Genomic DNA, 16,854 nt, shown 5'->3' with positions numbered 1-16,854 from the left:
AAATAGCAGCGACGTTGGGCGTTCCTGGGTGACATCCTGGCGCTCTGACTCTAACCTCAGACTGGACTGGGGTGGCGGGGGATGGGCCTGACCATTTTTGGCAGTTATGTGGATTTACTGTTGAAACAAACTGCCGGGCCTTGTTGCGTGGGTCTCTTCAGTGCTGCTGCTTTGCTCAGGGGTCTGTACCTGGCGGAAGGGGAGTCTCTCTCACTCATATTGGCCCCTCAGAGGAAAGTCCATGGGCAGAGAGAGGGCAACGGCTCCTTTACAGGAGGGCTGATGGGTAGAAAGCTGGTGTAACTCTTACCGATCAGGCTTGTATTTGGGGGCGAGTGGTTGATGGCCAGTTCTGTTGGGTTTAACCCTAAAAACAGCGTCTTATGCCTGGTGGGGATTTTGTAAGGGGGCAGGTGCCCCCATGCCTATGCATTTCCCTTGTACATCCTTCCTGTGCCACAGTGAACACAGATGTACAGAGCAAAACTCTACAGCCTGAAAAAATGTGCCAAGGAGAGAACCCCAACCAACAGCTTGGGAGAATGGAGAGACCAGGTCTGAGCAGCCTCTGCTGTTAGAAGGGGCATCACCTCTTCCCGCCTGCTCCCTCACCCAAGCTACCAACTGACCAGTCGCTCTGAACGCCCGTCTTCCCAGCAGCCCAGGGAGATGCATCCTGGGAAAAGCGTTGGCACTTGGCGTGCTTGTTGTGCCCTGCAATGTAATGCTCCAACGGGGATTGTTCTCTATTCAGTAGGGAACTAGCTGTTCGTGTGGAGCGCATGCTGGTCCACGTTTCCGTTGCTCTGTGCAAATGCAGGACAACAGTGCTCCCTGACCTCCAGCACAGAATTGACAGCTCACGTCCCTTATTCTGCTCTGGCCTGCATGGGGGCAGGGCTGCCTTCACGCTGCTTTTCTCCAGAGCTGCACAGAGTGTGACTTCTGACCCGTTCATGTAGAAAAACAAGTCTGGACCTTTTTTGTCTGTTATTCACCCACTAGGAATTTCTTTGGCTTTAGCATCTGGCCTGTGGTGCCTGTCAACAACCTAATTCACTTCCCAGCATGAATGGGACCTACCCTGCCCAGGAAAGTCCACTGCAGGGACCTGGCGAGAGCTCCAGACAGTGGCAGCACTACTGCACCAGTGAGGCTCGTCCCCACACCCTGGGCCTCACGCTGGTCTAACGCTGCTGGCATCCCTAGCTGGACTAGCATGACGCCTGGCTGGCGTCGGTGCCATCCAGCTCAGAGCCAGGCCCCAGCTGTGCACAGGTTTCCGGCGAGCCATAGACGCCGGAGGGGGCCCGGCCCGGTCTCGTACCAGTGGCCATAGGGCACTCAGAGCCTGGAGGCAAATGTCCTCGCTGCCTGGTCCCTCTCTCCCGCTGGAAGACGGAGCGTCTGTTGGCAAGATGTGGCTACGCAGGGAAGAGACCAAGAGACTCTCATCCTTCCATCCCAGCTGGAGGCGCCCAGAGCTGGCAAGCAGGGCATGTCCAACAGGAGGAGGAGGGAGCAGCCCAGTTCAGTGCTAGTGTAAAACAAGCGCCGGTCAGCATTCCTGCAGTGACGGACAATGGTTATACTGGACTCAACCACCCCGCACTCGGCTGCCTCGCAAGAGCCGCCACCCCTTGTTTAGACTTGATGAGACCAGTGCGTATCTGAATACATCCTGCAGGCAGCCAGAGACTAATTAAAATGAGGAATCTGGGTCACTAAAAGGACGTAGTTTCCAGTGATTCACCTGCCAGAAAATCCCCGAAGAAACCTGCACTGGGGCTTTCAGAGCAGAGAGAGACTCCGGCTCCTCCTCTCTTCCTCTCGCTGTTGCTTCTACTGACCTACTTTCTCTGCATGGCACATGCTAACGAGCTGCCGCTGCTCCTTGGGGGAGAGACCTGCCACTCCAGGGCTTTGGGTTCTACCCTGTCCTGGGAGCTAGATCCTCCTTAATCTCGCTGCTGAGATACGGCTTTGAAGAAGGCAGCTGGATGCCAGGGTGATGGGCACCTTTCTAACCCTAGATGGGTTGGAGGGGGAAGGTGTGCTCTTTGGATGGGTCAGCTGAAATACACCTCTGTGCAGACTGACTCAGGACGGGATGGTGCCAGGCTCTCTGCCCTGCAGCGTGTAGCACATGACGGATCTGCTCTGGCAGCATTTTACACACTTGTCTCCACGTCTGCCCAAGGTGCAGGGCAATGGCCCATTTGGTGTGCCAACTGGAGCTAAGCCTCACGTGCCACCAGAAACCTTCCAGCTCCTCACAGATACAGCCTGGTTCCACCAGCCTGCCCTGCCTCTGGCCCTGCAGGTCTTGACCAGGGAAACCAGAGTGGCCTGGTTTTAGTGACCCTGGGCACATGTGTGTGCTCGCTTGCGCTCGCTCGCGCTCGCTCTCTCTGCCATTAGTGATGTTCTCCTGTCTCCCTGCCCCTGTCCAGCTCTCCCTCCCACCTGCTCCTCTGCCATGCTCACTGCCTTGGCAATTAGTCCCTGGATGGAGTCCTTAGGGGAGTTGGGGGCCCTGCGGTGACGTCAAGCATGTCATAGGCAATTAGTCCCAGCAAGTGGAGGTGCTGGCAGTGCCCAGCACTCGCTGAGTTTGTAGCTCCTGGATCATTGCTGAGAGGGGGGAGCCAGAGGACTCTGAGAAGCACGCTCGGTGCTGGTTACAGCTCAGGCATGTCTGTTTCCAGGCGAAACAGGTTGGCGTCCGAGAGCTGCTGCCTTAGATCTGCTGGAACCTGCAGTGCTTGGGGGGATTTGGCTTTGGAGCTGGGAAGGATGACGCCAGCACCCCAGGCTCCCAGGGGAGGTCATTTAAGAGCTGAGCTGAAGGGAACAAGGTACTTAACTCCCCCGTCACTGTGACTCGCCTTTGGCAAAATCAAGGCAAAGCCACCTCAGCAGATGGGTACAGTAAACCGCTCCTGCTTTTCTCTGCAACAACCACCCCTCCCTGTACCAGACCGCGCAAGAACCTATTCACACCACTAACTGCCCCTGGGGAAATTTAGCCAGCCACGCACAGGCTCCCTACCATGGGTTGCATGTATATTTAATACAGCTCCCATCACGCCACAGGCTCTGAGCACCCTGCTTTATGACATATGGCGCACATTACACCAATTAATCTAACTGCATTATGAAGCATCTCACATGCCTTTGGTGTTGTATAAATAAAAACAATACTCTGGCCTCGGGAAGAGCTCTGTGAAGGAAGATTTGTCCTTTCCATGGCCAGACACTGGTCCCCTAAAAACACATGACCTGACCTCCCTTGTGTCTTGCATCCTGAACCTCACACGGGTGCAGTAACATTGCAAATAATGCTGAGATGCGTTTCAGAAACCTGCGTTCCAGAAAGCGCCAGTAATGAGTGGAACGCAGCTTCCAACACACACACACGCTCCGACCCCCTGGGACAGACGGGAGCCTGGGTCTTTGTTTTCTGCCTGGTAAAGCAGCTTCAGGTTGTCAGGGCTGTGGAGCTGGGACTCCGGATGGTGGGTCCAGTATCCATCTCTCTTGTTTTATGGACTTTTGGGGGATCTTGCCATAAATGTGGATAATAAAAATGTCTCCTAGTCTTTCCCTCTAATGGCAGAACCAGCTGTGGGGGTTGGGGGTGAGGAATGTCCCTCTAATCATAGAGCCAACCTCATGGGGGAGAGGGAATGTCCCTTGAGCGATAGAGCCAGCCGTGGAAGGCAGAATGTGTGTGTGGTGGTTTTTTTCCCCACTGTGTCACAGGGAAGGCAGCAGCTCAGGGCTGTAAATCCGAGTCAGACCCTGTCCTTAAGAACACTCCCCAAGGCATAGGTCCTGTCCTCACTCAGCCTGAGCTCTCCATCTGCTCCCTCGCTCTCAAGGGCCCCTGGATTCAATGCACTTGGCACCGGCCAGGGTAACATCCTCCCTTGTTTGTTTCCCGCTGGAATGGCTATTTGCCCTGGCAGTCGCCCAGCATCACTTAAGCAGGGCCGGCTCCTGGAGCTGAGAGTAATCTTGAAGGCTGCTGCAGTCTCTTCCAACCAATAGGCCGGGAATCAGGACTGACGCTCCCCTTCCCTACCAAAGTGCCTCTGGCGTCCACGTCCCTGGTGCTGGAGCTACTCCAATCCCCACCTAACTGTGACTGGAGCCTGGGGCAGCCCAGGTGTACAGAGTGTCAAAGGTCACGCACCTGATTGGCAGGTGGAGAGCACTGGCTGGTGCAGCCTGGTAAAGTGATACAACTGCCCAGAAAAGATGGGGTTCAGTCCAGTGACAGGTCTGTGTGCAGGGCTGCTGAGAATTGTGGCACCGTGGGGTCACTTACCTTGCTGTCCTTTCTCACACAGCCTTTGGGCATCTCTGACAAACAAGTCCCTCGGGGCTATTCTCATCTGACTCGGCTTCCCCTCTGCCCCCTGAACTCCTGGCCGTTGGCTCTCCAGCTGGGTTCCTCCCATGCTGCAGTTTAGTGCACTGCCAACTAGCCACATGAGTAGCAGAGAGACCCTAGGTGCCGGAGAAAGCACTTGTGCAGGGCGTGATGGCATCTGTGTCTGCTGCGTGTGTTCATGGGGAGTGGCAGGTGCCTGTTGTAGCTGAATTCAGAGGCTGGCTTGAGAAAGCCAGGAGACAAGCAGCTGCGGTGTCCTCGCTCAATGGAGGGGAGGGGACGCTCCACATCCACCAAGGTGTGACCAGGAAGTTCTTTCCCTTCCATGGACAGCCCTCTACTCAGGAAGCCCAGCAGGTTAAGGAGGCCCAAGCAGGTGGGAAGTGGGCAGAAGTGTGCAAGAGGAACAGAGAGAAGCCGGGACCCAAACCATCTCTTTCTCGCTGCATGCCACTCAACAGCTTTTGCCAAGTTCTGTGTTACAGGGAGCCTTAATGCAACTAGATGGGGTAGGAGGAGAATGGTCTGACCCGCCCAATGCAGTCTGCTGTGGAAAGCAGCCTGGTTCTTTCTCCCAAACCCTCTGCACAGGGACTGGGCTACAGACCATTAGTCTGCTCAGGTCTCTGCAGCCTCCAGCAGCTGGGGGACTGGGAAGTAGCCCATATCTGCTGGCAGACAGTAGGTCCTCTGCCTTTTCCTTACGCAGATCTTCAGGTGGTGGGCAAAAGCCTCCATTAAACAGTTTCCCTTGAGCTATTACTCCACACTGATTGTGCAGCTGCAGTCCGGCTGAAGCTTTCCCAGCCTGATTTACATGCTGATTTGCATAAAGCATGCCCGTCATGCTCCGCATTTGTGTTCTCTATGAAGTGAATCAGAAACTCTCTTTTCTAGAGGCCAGCGCAGGTAACTCGGCAGAGCCATAGGCAGAGCAGAAGATGCCAGAGGTAAAAATCATCCTTCGCACCCTGTGATGTTATCCAAGGGCCCTCGCACCTGGAAGGAAATGTCCCCTTTATTTCAGGGATGTTATTATTTAATATCTAGACAGTGGTAGGGCCCAATAGCCCCCACCCAGATCAGGGATCTACAGTGGTAGGTGAGTTTCCGTGCCTATTAAAGCAAGGTCCAGGGCTTCCCTCCCACCTTCAGCTGCACCAATTTGCTTTGACCCTGACCTGCCCTGCAATCCTCCACTCCCTCTATTACACTCCTACATCCACATACAGCCTTTAACCCTGGCCACAGCACTGCCTGCTACTCTGGGGGGCGGGGAGAAGGTCATTTTAATCAGAGCAGCATTTTCCCGCTGCTGGTAAGAGGTGCCTTTCAGTGTGTATATTTTTATTACTTTTAAACTGTAGTGCCATATAAACCTGCAGCTTCTGGTACTGTGTTCCTTTTCTGGACTGGATGGTGGGCACTGTAGCTTTATACCCCAGCAACTGAAACATTTGAGTGCAACTAATATGATGTTTCCCTTGGAAAGTCTTTGCTCTGAGAACCAGGGAGTGTCTTGGAGAGATGAGTGACTCTGATCACAGGACAGAATCAGCCATGAATTCTGCTAAATAAGAATAGCATTTCCATTGCAAAGATGTAAACTGCTTCCACTGATACTGGGGTTGAGCAGCCTGTCCTTGGAGCAGAGATATTTTTATAAAACATATGAAATGTACATTGGCAAGTATTGAATTGTCGGGCATGTGACATTGGAGGAGAGGATGTTGGTATCCTGGGATATCAATCTATGCTGTTGTGCGTGTGTTCTTATACCACACTCCTCATTGTAGTAGCTGAAGACCTGCAAGCAGTGCATTAGCAATGTGACTAAAGCTCTGTCCCGGGGTGTTTGTTCTCCCCTCCTCTCCCCAAGGGGGAGAAGCCTGGGGAGTGGAGTGTCTTGTTTTGTTGGGGAGGGGGGTGAAATATACCAGGTGTGTGTGTCTGTGTTAGAGAAAGCAAGGTCAAAGAAATGAGTCTTGCCGGTGGAGTGGAAGGTGCTGAGGTTTGTGATGGCTCTTAGTTCCTGGGTACGCTTTGTTTTCCAACCTCAGAGCAGCCCCGGAGAACGTTAACACGTCTAGCGTAACGGGGGAAGTGTGCGTATGATCTCAGTGTCCTGACGTGACCATGGCTCCCTGTACAATGCCAAGTCCTTTCACTGGGCTTTGAGGGTGCTCAATTCCCCCCAAATCTAGGGAGAACCTGAAGAACTCGGGATGTGCCCAGAATAAGCAGGACACTAGCAAAGATGGCGACTGGGAATCCATGTGCCCCAGGCTGTGTTTTCTCTCCTCTGCTTCCTTCCTGGATCCCTGTCATTGCCCGGCTGTAACTTCTTCCCCAGCCTCCTGATCAAGGGGTCTTGGATGGGACTCTGCTGGCAACCCATCCGCACCGTCTCTTTAATCTGCTGGAAATGTCACTATTGAGGGACGCGTCTCACTTCCTGCCTGTCCCTGGGGGGCTGAGCAAATTACCCTGGCACAGGTTTGATATGCTGTATCACTGCACCTTTGCCGCTGGAGGAGTCTTAGGGCTGCCCATTCCCTGCCAAGGGAACCAAATGCTCGTGTCTGCATCTGTTCCAGCCATGGCTGGCTGCACATGCTTCAGGCCTTTATTGCCTCTTGTAGAATAATCCTCAGGCTAGACATAGACCCTGGTTCCCCTAGAACAAAATCAGGCCAGCAATCCAGTTTGGGGCACCCTCCCCCTTCTTCAAGGATTTTTTTTTTACTTGAAACAAGCCCAGAAGGAACAGGGCAGATCAAGGTACCAAACCCTCCTGGAGAGAAAAGGCTTTTATGGCAGGTTCACATGCTCTGGGTGGATGAGAGCTGCTTCCAAAGGAAGCTGTTTCCCTGACAACCAGAAGGCAGAAGGACATGAGGGAGATGGAAGCCAAATGTTTAGGGATGTCCTTAGCAGAGACTGTAAAGTGGATGTAGATACAGCTTCTCCCGAGCCCTGCCACCTGGGATGGAGCAGGCTGCAGCCCGGCAGTGCCCCAGGTGCTCCGCAACACCAGAAATACTTGGGACTATGATCTGGCTACCAAAGCCTGGGACTCTGTATCTTGCTCCCTGGCCTGTCTTTCCCTTGCTCATGCCCCTCTTTGCCTCTTTGGTTCCTGTCTCACTGAGATGGGGATTGTTAGGACATTCAGATTTGGCACTGGCGCCTTTGCCCTGGCTGGGATGCCCTTACGCTGCTGCCACTCCTTGCTCAGCCAGAGAGCTTCCTGCAGAGCAACAGGAGGCCTGTCTCCTGTAGGAGTGGCGGATGTTCAGCCAAAGCATGCACAGCCCCTGACTGAACAGTTGTAATATTCATTTTTGAGATGGCGTAACCAGAACTGTGCCGTATTTAAGGTGTGGGCACACCAGAGATTTACGTAATAGCTAGTAAGACGGCATTATGAGATTTTCTATCTTTCCTAATGGTTCCCAACCTTCTTTTGGCTTTTTTGACTGGTGCTGCACATTGGAGAGTTCTTTGAAAACATCTGCTCATGATGACTCCACGATATCTTTCTTGAGTGATAAACGATAATTTAGATCCCATCTTTTGTATAGTTGGGAATGTGTTTTCCCATGTGCGTTACTTTGCACTTATCAACACAGAATTTCATCTGCCATTTTGTTGCCTCATCACCAAGTTTAGCGAGATCCCTTTGTAACTCTTCACAGTCAGCTTTGGACTTAAGTATCTTGAGTAATTTTGTATCATCTTCAAACTTTGCTACCTCACTGATTATTCCCTTTTCCAGATCATTTATGAATATGGTGAACAGCACTGGTCCCAATACAGATCCTTGAGAGTCTCTGCTATTTATCTCTCCATTCTGAAAACTGACCATTTATTCCTACCTTTTGTTTTCCATCTTTTAACCAGTTACTGATCCATGAGAGGACTTTCCCTCTTATCCCACTAGTTTGCTAAGAATGTTTGGTGTCAAAGGCTTCTGAAAGGCCAAGTATGCTGTATCATCTGGCTCACCTTTGTCCACCTGCTTGTTGACTCACCTAAAGAATTCTAATAGACTGGTGGGGTGTGATTTTTTTTTCCTTTTACAAAAGCTACATTGAGTCTTCCCCAATGCATCATGTCTGTCTGTCTGTCTGTCAATTCTGTTCTTTATTATAATTTCAACTGATTTGTCTGGTATTGAAGTTAGGCTTACTCGTCTGTAACTGCGAGGATGCCTCTGAAGCATTTTTTTTTTTTTAAATTCAGCAATGCATTACCAATATCTGCCTCCTTAGCATGAAAGGCCTTGTGATAGCTTTAGCATGAATGGTAACACACAAATCCAATATTATAGACATATAAATATAGGAACATATCATTTATACACCTCGCTGTAAAAAACATACATGTGCATCATGAACTAATGGTAGAAGATGCAAAGGGACTTTTCCTGCGAATGCTCTGTATCTTATACGATGGTTGTCTTTTTTGGTGACTGGGCTTCTTCAGATTCAATTCTAACAAAAGTTTGTAAGTGACGCTCACCCCACTGTTCTCTCCAGCCCCTTTACCCACACTCAGGTGACTTGGTTCCTGGGGCTAACTGATGCAATGCACTAGGTGTTGAACCACTTGTGAAAGCTAAGGTACAAGAAAAGGTCAAATGTGGCCTGTACTAGATGATCTCCGTGGACAGGCCTGGCATCAGGGAGGGAGTCTAAATCTCAGGTTAGCTTAGGCTTCAAGGAGCCTTGGACAGAAATTCCTCTAAAATAACAAGCAAGCTGTGGCCAGCCCTGCCCATCATCCCAGTAAGAGACCGGTCACGGGGCTAGTCAGGAAAGTTCACAGAACGTTTGAAGGAGAGCCCAGTGTCTTTCTTCACTCTTTATTGTGTAAAAATAAACTCAACAATTCATGTAAATTTCAGCAATAAAATGAAAAAAGCATGAATACCAGTAGAAACAGTGCATTTCCAGAACTGCTGATGTGGATTGTGGCTGTGTGATATATTAATAACCCATTCAAAACCCAAAAAGACTGACAGCAAGTCATAGGAAAAATTTACAGCTTTGGTTAGCAAAATAATGACAAATTAAGATATATTTATTTTCTACCATTCTGTACAGTATATACATAATATCACTCTTTTTGGCAAATCAGATGCAATTAGGACTGTGGCTTTATTTTTTCCAATTATCAGTTTTTCCCGCAGCAAATTGTGCTTAAGCTGCTGATAGCTGAAGCCAACAGTTTCCAATCAATAGCTCAACAAACTGAACTTACACTTTTGGGTTTTTTTTAAGAGCACAGTTAAAATATGCTGCCCTGGGCCACGTTTTGGTATCAAGGTAACTTGATTTCTCTGCATCTCAATGCTGTGTTTTAAAATGGCTGGTCATGTGACCAACTCTCTCATGGCTTGAGTAGGATCAGCCCTGGAGCGCAGCATCAACCTTGAACTGCTTATTCCATGTCCCTCCACGTTGCATATTTATTTGCCACATCTTTGGCGTGTGTCACAAAGGCTGGTTCAGCCTCGTGTGAATTCTCTCTGCCTCACCCAACCCTACCACCGAAGATGGGTTCAGAAGCGGGCTAGGCACTGATCTCCTGCAGACCAAGAGTTGTAAAGGGAAACCATACAAAATAAATCTATTACTTCAAAATAAGCTTCTCTTTGTCACACACACCCCCCACACACACCTACACTGTAGAGTCTTAAAGTATTTTTCAGGGACGCTCAGTTAATTTTATATCCTTTTATTTTTTTTCTCCTTCATAAAAATACCTTTTATTGGTAATAAACTTCCTTTTACAGTAAGATAAATAATATCCTGTGTTATCAAAAGCAGAAAGGCTGAAGATTGAGGGTAGCTAAACTTTCAGGGGCCAGGAAAGGCTATTTGACAGCTGTCACACGTAGGGTGCCTGTGGCGCTAGGCAGAACAGACACTGCTTCTGCAGTGCTTCGTCTCTTAGAAAAGGACATTACCTGAGAGAGGCGTGGTTCAGTCAGTGCACCAGGGAGCAGCAGGGGCAGGGCGGAACGGACTCGCTGGAGGAGCTTCGTCCTCTCTCCCTTCTTTAAAGTGTTCGGGCATTAGGGGCGCCCAAGGAGGGCAAGGGACGGGTGACTCCAGGCCCCGAGCTCGCCGGGGCGTGGGTGCGGGGTAGCCTGATGCTGGATGGACAGATTCCAGCGAGCCCGAGCTCGGGATGGAGGCAGGCGGGGTGCTGACGGGACAGCGGGGGGACGGGGGTGCCGTGGTGCTGACAGGACAGCTCCGGGGTGCTGACGGGACAGCTCCGGGGGTGCCGTGGTGACGGGACAGCGGGAGGGGGGGAGGTGCCGTGGTGCTGACGGGACAGCTCCGGGGGGTGCTGACGGGACAGCTCCGGGGGGTGCCGTGGTGCTGACGGGACAGCTCCGGAGGGTGCTGACGGGACAGCTCCTAGAAGTCGCGGGGCTGCTGGGTCGAAGGCCAGCGGGACCTGAATGTGTTTTGGAGTCTAAAGCCGGGAGCGGTTTAGCTGGAGGGGGAGGAATAACGCTGCCGCCCCAGCCGCGCTCCTGCCGGGACTGCGCCCCCAGGACATTCTATGGCCTGAACATCGCTCGGGCAACCCCCCGCCCGCCCGCCCGCCCCCAGCAGCCCAGGGAACCCAGACGAAGCTCCCGCTGGGATGTCAAAGCCCGCTCACCCCGCCGCCGCCTCTGCAGGAACCCAGGGGTGCCGCAAAGCGGGGGGGTGGGACAGCCCCTCCTTTGTAACTCGCCCCAGGAAACGTGGGACAGGAGCCGCTGGGCTCAGAGCCAGGCCAGAGCTAACCCGCCTCCCCCGGCGGGAGAGGGGCGGCTCGGGAAGCGCTTGACCAGAGTCCGGGCACCTGCAAGCGCCTGACCCGAGCTCGGGCCCTGCTGTGGCCAGAGGATCCAAATCTCCTGCTTTGCCCCCACCCTCGCAGCTCCCCACAGCCCTGCGGGTCTCTGGCTCCTGCGGATGGGCGCTCTGACGGTAAATCACTGGCCAGCGACCCAGCAGGGCCCCCAGGTTACGTTGGCTTCAGCAAGTCAGAGCCGGAACAGGATCCCCCATGGCTCCTAGGGGGTCTCCTGGCCCCGAACCCCAGTTCCTAGGACACAGGGGCAGGGCTGTTCCTGGCCAAGAAACACCCCTGCTGGTCAAACGTTGAAGGGGGGGGTCAGGCTGGCGGAGGAAGGAGCCTGGGGACTCGGAGGGGTTTGGAAAGAAAGCAGGTCCCCCTGCCCCGCGAGGAGAGGGGGGGTGAGCGCGGCCCGGGTTTGCGGCTCCGCTTCCAAGCCCACTAGAGGAAGGAGGGGAGGTGTGTGGGGGGGGCGGGGTCTTCCTTCTTCTATGCTCCTGCAGAGCCAGTCCAAGTAAACAGGAGTCGCGCCCCGGCACTGAAAGACGGAAGGAGCCTCCCCCCCCCCACAAAGTAACCGGGGATCGGAGGCTCCTGCGTCAGCCCCACACCCCCTGGCCCAAAGCGAAGTCGGGGCCGCCTCGGGCTCTGCGCCACCGCCAAGGTGCTGAGGGGTGGGGCGTGCGGGTAGGAACGGAGCCGAGAACCCAGCGCCCCCCGCTTGGCTCCAAGGGGCCGAGCCGCGGGGGAGGGGGGCAGGAGCAGGTCCTCGCCCCGGACGCCGGTGAAGAGATGCGCCGAGGCGCTGCACCAGCCCAAGGCACGCAGGCTTCGAAGGACGTTGGCAAGACAGAAATGAGCCGCTTCGGGGGAGCGGGGAGCGGGGACGCCGCGCTCCAGAGACAGAGCGAAGAAGAACGAACCAACCCTCTCCCCTACTTGTGGGTGGCGCCGCTGGGGGCTGCCCGAGGCTCTGGGCCCGGCCCCCGGCCGGAGCGCGCCCCTCGGCCGGGGCCTGGGGCTTTGCTGGGGCTGCCTTTGCACGGACGGACGGACGGACGGGGGAGGGGGACAGACTTCAGTCCTTGATTCCTGGCGGGGGGGGGGCGCGCTCCAGCCCTAGTTGAGCTGGCGGCAGGCTTCGAAAGTCCACTTGGTGGCCCCCCCGTAGATGTCGATGTTGGTCTCGGACCAGGCGATGACGTTGCCGGCGGGGGCTTTGGTGCTGCACGTGGCCAGGCTGTAGATCTCCCCGGGGCTGAGCTTCCGGTCCCAGACGTTGAAATGGGCCAGTTCGCCCACGAACGCCTGGGTAGCGTCGAACCCCCCGCCCAGGGTGTCCTGGGAGAGATTCAGCAGCGGGTCACAGGGGCCAGGGCGGTTCGCGCCCCTGCTGCCCGCCAGCGCCGGGCTCCGAGTCCCCGGGAACCAGGGCCCGAGTCGCCTCTGGGCTCCTGTGCCCGGCGGGTGACGAGTCCCGCTCGGGGAGCCCGGCTGGGGAACCGGCGCGGGGCAGCCTGGCTCTCCCAAGGCCCGGGGATCAGCGCGAGCCCCTCCCGAGTCAGGCTCCCCCCCACCCCTGAGGGGGAACCAGCCGCCTGCCTCGGGCCCCTTCTGCAACCGCTGCGCCGCACTGTCCTTCGGGGGGGGGGGGGGGAGCCACTGCCCCCCACCGCAAAGTCTGCCAGGGCGCCCGGCGGGGTGTGTGTGTGTGTGTGTGTGTGTGTGTGTGTGTGTGTGTGTGTGTGAGACTGACTTAATCCCCCTCCTCTCCTTTGCCCTCGGGTCACTCCCCCTCTCCCAGCCCTCCCCTGCAGCCCCCCAGGGCAGCCCCGGCCTTCTGGACCGCGGGGCCCCTGCTGCCTGCGCTGGCGGCACCTTACCTGCTCCTGGCCCAGGACCAGGACTCCCTGCGGTTTGATGGGGTGATAGGGAGCCAGGTTCTCTCCGTGGCCCCCCTGCGTGCCGTCCTGGTAGGCCTCCCACACGCCGTCCCGCGTGGTCCAGGTGATGCAGATATGGTGCCACTTCCCATCGTTAATGACGAACGGGAGCTTAGCGACCTGGGGGGGCAGGGGGGTTACTGCAGCCCCGAGGCTGCCGAGTCAGAGAGGTCCCTAGATCGGCCCGAGCCTCCCCCATCTCGGAGCCGAGTCTGCTGCGGGGCAGGGGGCTCCATGGCCCGGAGAGGGGGCCGCTGGGACCGGGACCTGCCCCCGCTCCCAGTGAGGTCAGGGAGCTGAAGTGGCGCAGGATCGGGCCCGTTCTGCGAACTCGGACTCGGACCCGGACTCCACTGGCTGCACTAGCCCCAAGCTCCGGCGTAGGGCGGGTCTTATCCCAGCTAGGAGCCAAGTGTTTGGGTTTGTCAGTCCTGGGCCTCCTGGGGCCTGGCTCCCCCGCCCTGCCCCGGGCTGTCACTGTCCCCACTCCCAGTGCACGGGGAGTGGGGTGAGACACGCCACGCCATCCCCGTGGGAGCGGCGGGGACCCCACGCGCAGGGAGCCGGGGGCTCTGCGGGGGCCCAGCCTACCTTGTCGTTAATGAGGATCTCCATGGGGTTGTTGCCCCACTCGATGAGCACCAGCTCGTTGGCCTGGCCCGGCACCGCGTAGGAGAAGGGCGTCCCCACGCCCGGCGAGGCGCTGGACTTGATCCACATGGCCACGGAGAAGGCGTACATCTCGGGCAGGCTCCTCTTCACCTTGGCGTACATGTAGTTGGTCCGCAGCGGGAAGGTCAGCTGGAACCTGTCGGCCGGCCGGCTGTCTTTCTGCCCTGCCCGGGGAGAGCGGGGGTCTCTGCGCGGGGCCCGGCGGAGAGGCAGCTGGGCCGGGCCGCCCCTTGCTCAGGACCAAGGCTAGCGGCGCCGGGGGCTACCCGGGAGCCCTTCCTCTCCTCCCACCCCCCGCATCCTCCTCCCTCCCTCCCCCCGTTATGTAACGAGCCGTAAGATGGCACCGTCCCAACCCCGCCAGCCCGCTGCTGCGCGCAGTCCGGGCCGTTGCACAGCGCTTGGGGAGCTGGGGTCCCCCGCGAGCCTGCTTCCATCTCCGCCGGCCCCAATCAACCGCCCGGGCAGGGCCCCAAGGCGCAGCGAGCCGGGACGGGCAATCCCGCCGCTCGCTGGAGGTTGGGAGGCGGGAGGGCGCCTCGCACCCGCCCCAGCTCCCCTAGAGCAGAGCCCCGCAGAGGCGCGGGACCCAGGCGCGTCCAAAGCGCAATGGTTTCTAATGGGCCAGTTGCGGGTTTTCTGGGGGCAGATGTGCAGAGGCCAGGACCCAGCGCGGCGGGGTTAGGGCGCTTCCCGGATACCTGGTGAGCGAAGCAGGCCCCTTCGCCCCGCGCCCCCGGCCGCCAGGTCCCGCCAAGGGACAAGGAACCAGACTCGGGGTTAAAACGGGGCCCCTGGTTGGAGAGAGGAACTTCAATCCCGCGGCTTGTCGGCGGGGGGTGATGGTTTTATCCCGCCCTCGCTAGGGTTTGGGTTAGGAACGGCCAGCGGCAGCCCGACCCGTTACCTTTCTCCAGGTCACTGATCCGCTGGTGCAGGGACGTGAGCGTGGTCTCTATTTTGCTGCGTTCCTCGGACTCGTTCTTCGTCAACTTTCCTTCCTCCAGGCTGTTCACTCGGGACAGAACTTGCTTCTCTAAATCGTCTATTTTATTCTGAAGCACGTCCCGCAGGTGGTTGGTCTGGCCTGAGGAATTGATCCTGCTAAACTGCTGCGGGGAGCAAAGGGAACAAGGGGATTGTTACAAACCACATTAACGCCGAGCGGTATTTACCCGGGACACGCTCCGCCGCGCACCAGCTGCGAGTTGAACTCATTTAGCTCGGACCAAACAAGCGGCCTCGCTTAATTAAACTAAAGCGAACGCCGCCGGCGGAGTCACGGTTTGGGCTGCGCGGCACCTTGCTGCATTCGCCGCGCAGACGGGACAACGCCGCACCATTCCCGGTGACCCCGGGGCTCAGATGGGCACCGCGGAGAGGCATAACTAGGACCGTCCCCTCCCGCTCTGCCTAGCGCTAAGGAGGAACAGGAAATGCAGGTACCTCTAGGTTTTCTAGCCTCGTCTTGAGCGACTGCAACGTTTGCCCCAGCTGGCTCAGGGTCTCAGCCGCTGGCGCCCGGGACAGATCCCCCATGGTGTTTTTGGACGAGCCGGGCTGTTTGCGGCTGGATCCCCCGCCCGTTTTGGACTCGCTGGGGCCCGCCTCCGGCCCGCTCTGGCTCTCACACCTGCCCAGCTTAGTGGTCAGCTCCCGGATGGTCTCCTTGTGGTTCAGGATGGTCTCCTTCTGCTGGAGCACCGTCTCCCGGAGCTGCAGGACGGTGGTCTGCAGCTCCTCGGCGCTGCCGCTGCTCGGCAGGGAGGAGGCGCACATGTCCAGGTCCAGCGGCACCGAGGTGCAGATGAAGCGCGTCTGGCCGAAGCTCTGGGCGCATGCCCTCAGCAGGAGGACAGAGGCGAGGAAAAGGCTGCACGGGGCCCCCGCAGGCATGGCTGGGCCTGGCGCCACGTTCCCCCCACGCCGAGCCCCGTCCTTGGCTTCAGCACCCGGGAGCTGTCCAGCGAACTGCCGAGCCGACTGCGCTAGGCGGGCTGCTTTATAGCCCGCGGGCGGGGCTACGCCGCCATTGACGTCACGACGGGGTGGAATCCCGGTTTAATTGCCTGGCTGGCGGCGCGCGCTGGGGAAGGAAGCCCGGGAGGGGGAGGGTCCTGCCCGCTGGAGCTGGCGGGGCTCCCGCCTCCCTCTGCGGCAGAGCCCACGCACGGACACGCGCTCCGTGGGACAGTGCCTGGAAGGGGGGGGTCACTGGAGCGGGGGGGTAAACAGCGTGCGCGCGGGAGTAGTGGTGTGTGGGGGTGTGCGCGCGCACGCAGGGGGGAGTGTGTGTGTGTACACGCGGGGGGGGTGTGTGGACGCACGCGGAGGGAGTGTGCGGAGCCGGGGGGGAGTGGTGGGTGTGTTTGTACACGCAGGGGTGTGCAGGCCCGGGGAGTGGTGGGTGTGGGTGTGTACATGCAGGGGTGTGTGTGGACGCCCGCGGGGAGCGCGCGCGGCGCCCGGGGGAGTGGTGGGTGTGTTTGTACACGCAGGGGTGTGCGGAGCCCGGGGGAGTGGTGGGTGTGGGTGTGTACATGCAGGGGTGTGTGTGGACGCACGCGGGGAGAGTGTGCGGAGCCCGGGGGAGTGGTGGGTGTGGGTGTGTACACGCAGGGGTGTGCGGAGCTCGGGGTACTGGTGGGTGTGGGTGTGTACACGCAGGGGTGTGCGGAGCCCGGGGGCGTGGTGGGGGTGGGTGTGTCCACGCAGGGGGGTGTGTGGACGCACGCGGGGGGAGTGTGCGGAGCCGGGGGTAGTGGTGGGTGTGGGTGTGTACACGCAGGGGTGTGCGGAGCCCGGGGGAGTGGTGGGTGTGGGTGTGTACACGCAGGGGTGTGTGGACGCACGCGGGGGGAGTGTGCGGAGCCCGGGGTAGTGGTGGGTGTGTTGGTACACGCGGGGGGGTGCGGAGCCCGGGGGAGTGGTGGGTGTGGGTGTGTACACGCAGGGGTGTGCAGGTAGTGGTGG

General features: G+C 57.4%; 1 protein-coding gene across 1 annotated transcript; it reads right to left on the bottom strand.

Annotated features, from left to right (window-relative positions):
• Positions 1-11,193: 11,193 nt before the first annotated feature.
• On the bottom strand, positions 11,194-15,847 carry NPTX1 (neuronal pentraxin 1). Its single transcript, XM_039500272.1, has 5 exons — positions 15,328-15,847; positions 14,789-14,993; positions 13,801-14,045; positions 13,150-13,329; positions 11,194-12,607 (listed from the first exon to the last, which is right to left on the bottom strand). Exons 1-5 carry the CDS (start codon positions 15,775-15,777, stop codon positions 12,386-12,388), a joined length of 1,302 nt encoding a protein of 433 aa, XP_039356206.1. The 5' UTR covers positions 15,778-15,847; the 3' UTR covers positions 11,194-12,385.
• Between the last annotated feature and the right edge of the window lie 1,007 nt (positions 15,848-16,854).

Source organism: Mauremys reevesii, linkage group 15 (genome assembly GCF_016161935.1).
Source record: "Mauremys reevesii isolate NIE-2019 linkage group 15, ASM1616193v1, whole genome shotgun sequence".
NCBI classification, from domain to species: Eukaryota; Metazoa; Chordata; order Testudines; family Geoemydidae; genus Mauremys; species Mauremys reevesii.
The sequence above is the reverse complement of the archived record's forward strand: the minus strand, read 5'-3'. Positions and strand labels throughout refer to the sequence as shown.

Excerpts from the sequence above, each read along its gene's own strand:
- NPTX1 (XM_039500272.1), bottom strand. The coding sequence starts at position 15,777 with ATGCCTGCGGGGGCCCCGTGCAGCCTTTTCCTCGCCTCTGTCCTCCTG. Across the intron at positions 14,994-15,327 it reads CGAGGCTAGAAAACCTAGAG|CAGTTTAGCAGGATCAATTC; the intron begins GTACCTGCATTT and ends TGCTCCCCGCAG. Across the intron at positions 14,046-14,788 it reads GATCAGTGACCTGGAGAAAG|GGCAGAAAGACAGCCGGCCG; the intron begins GTAACGGGTCGG and ends CTCCCCGGGCAG.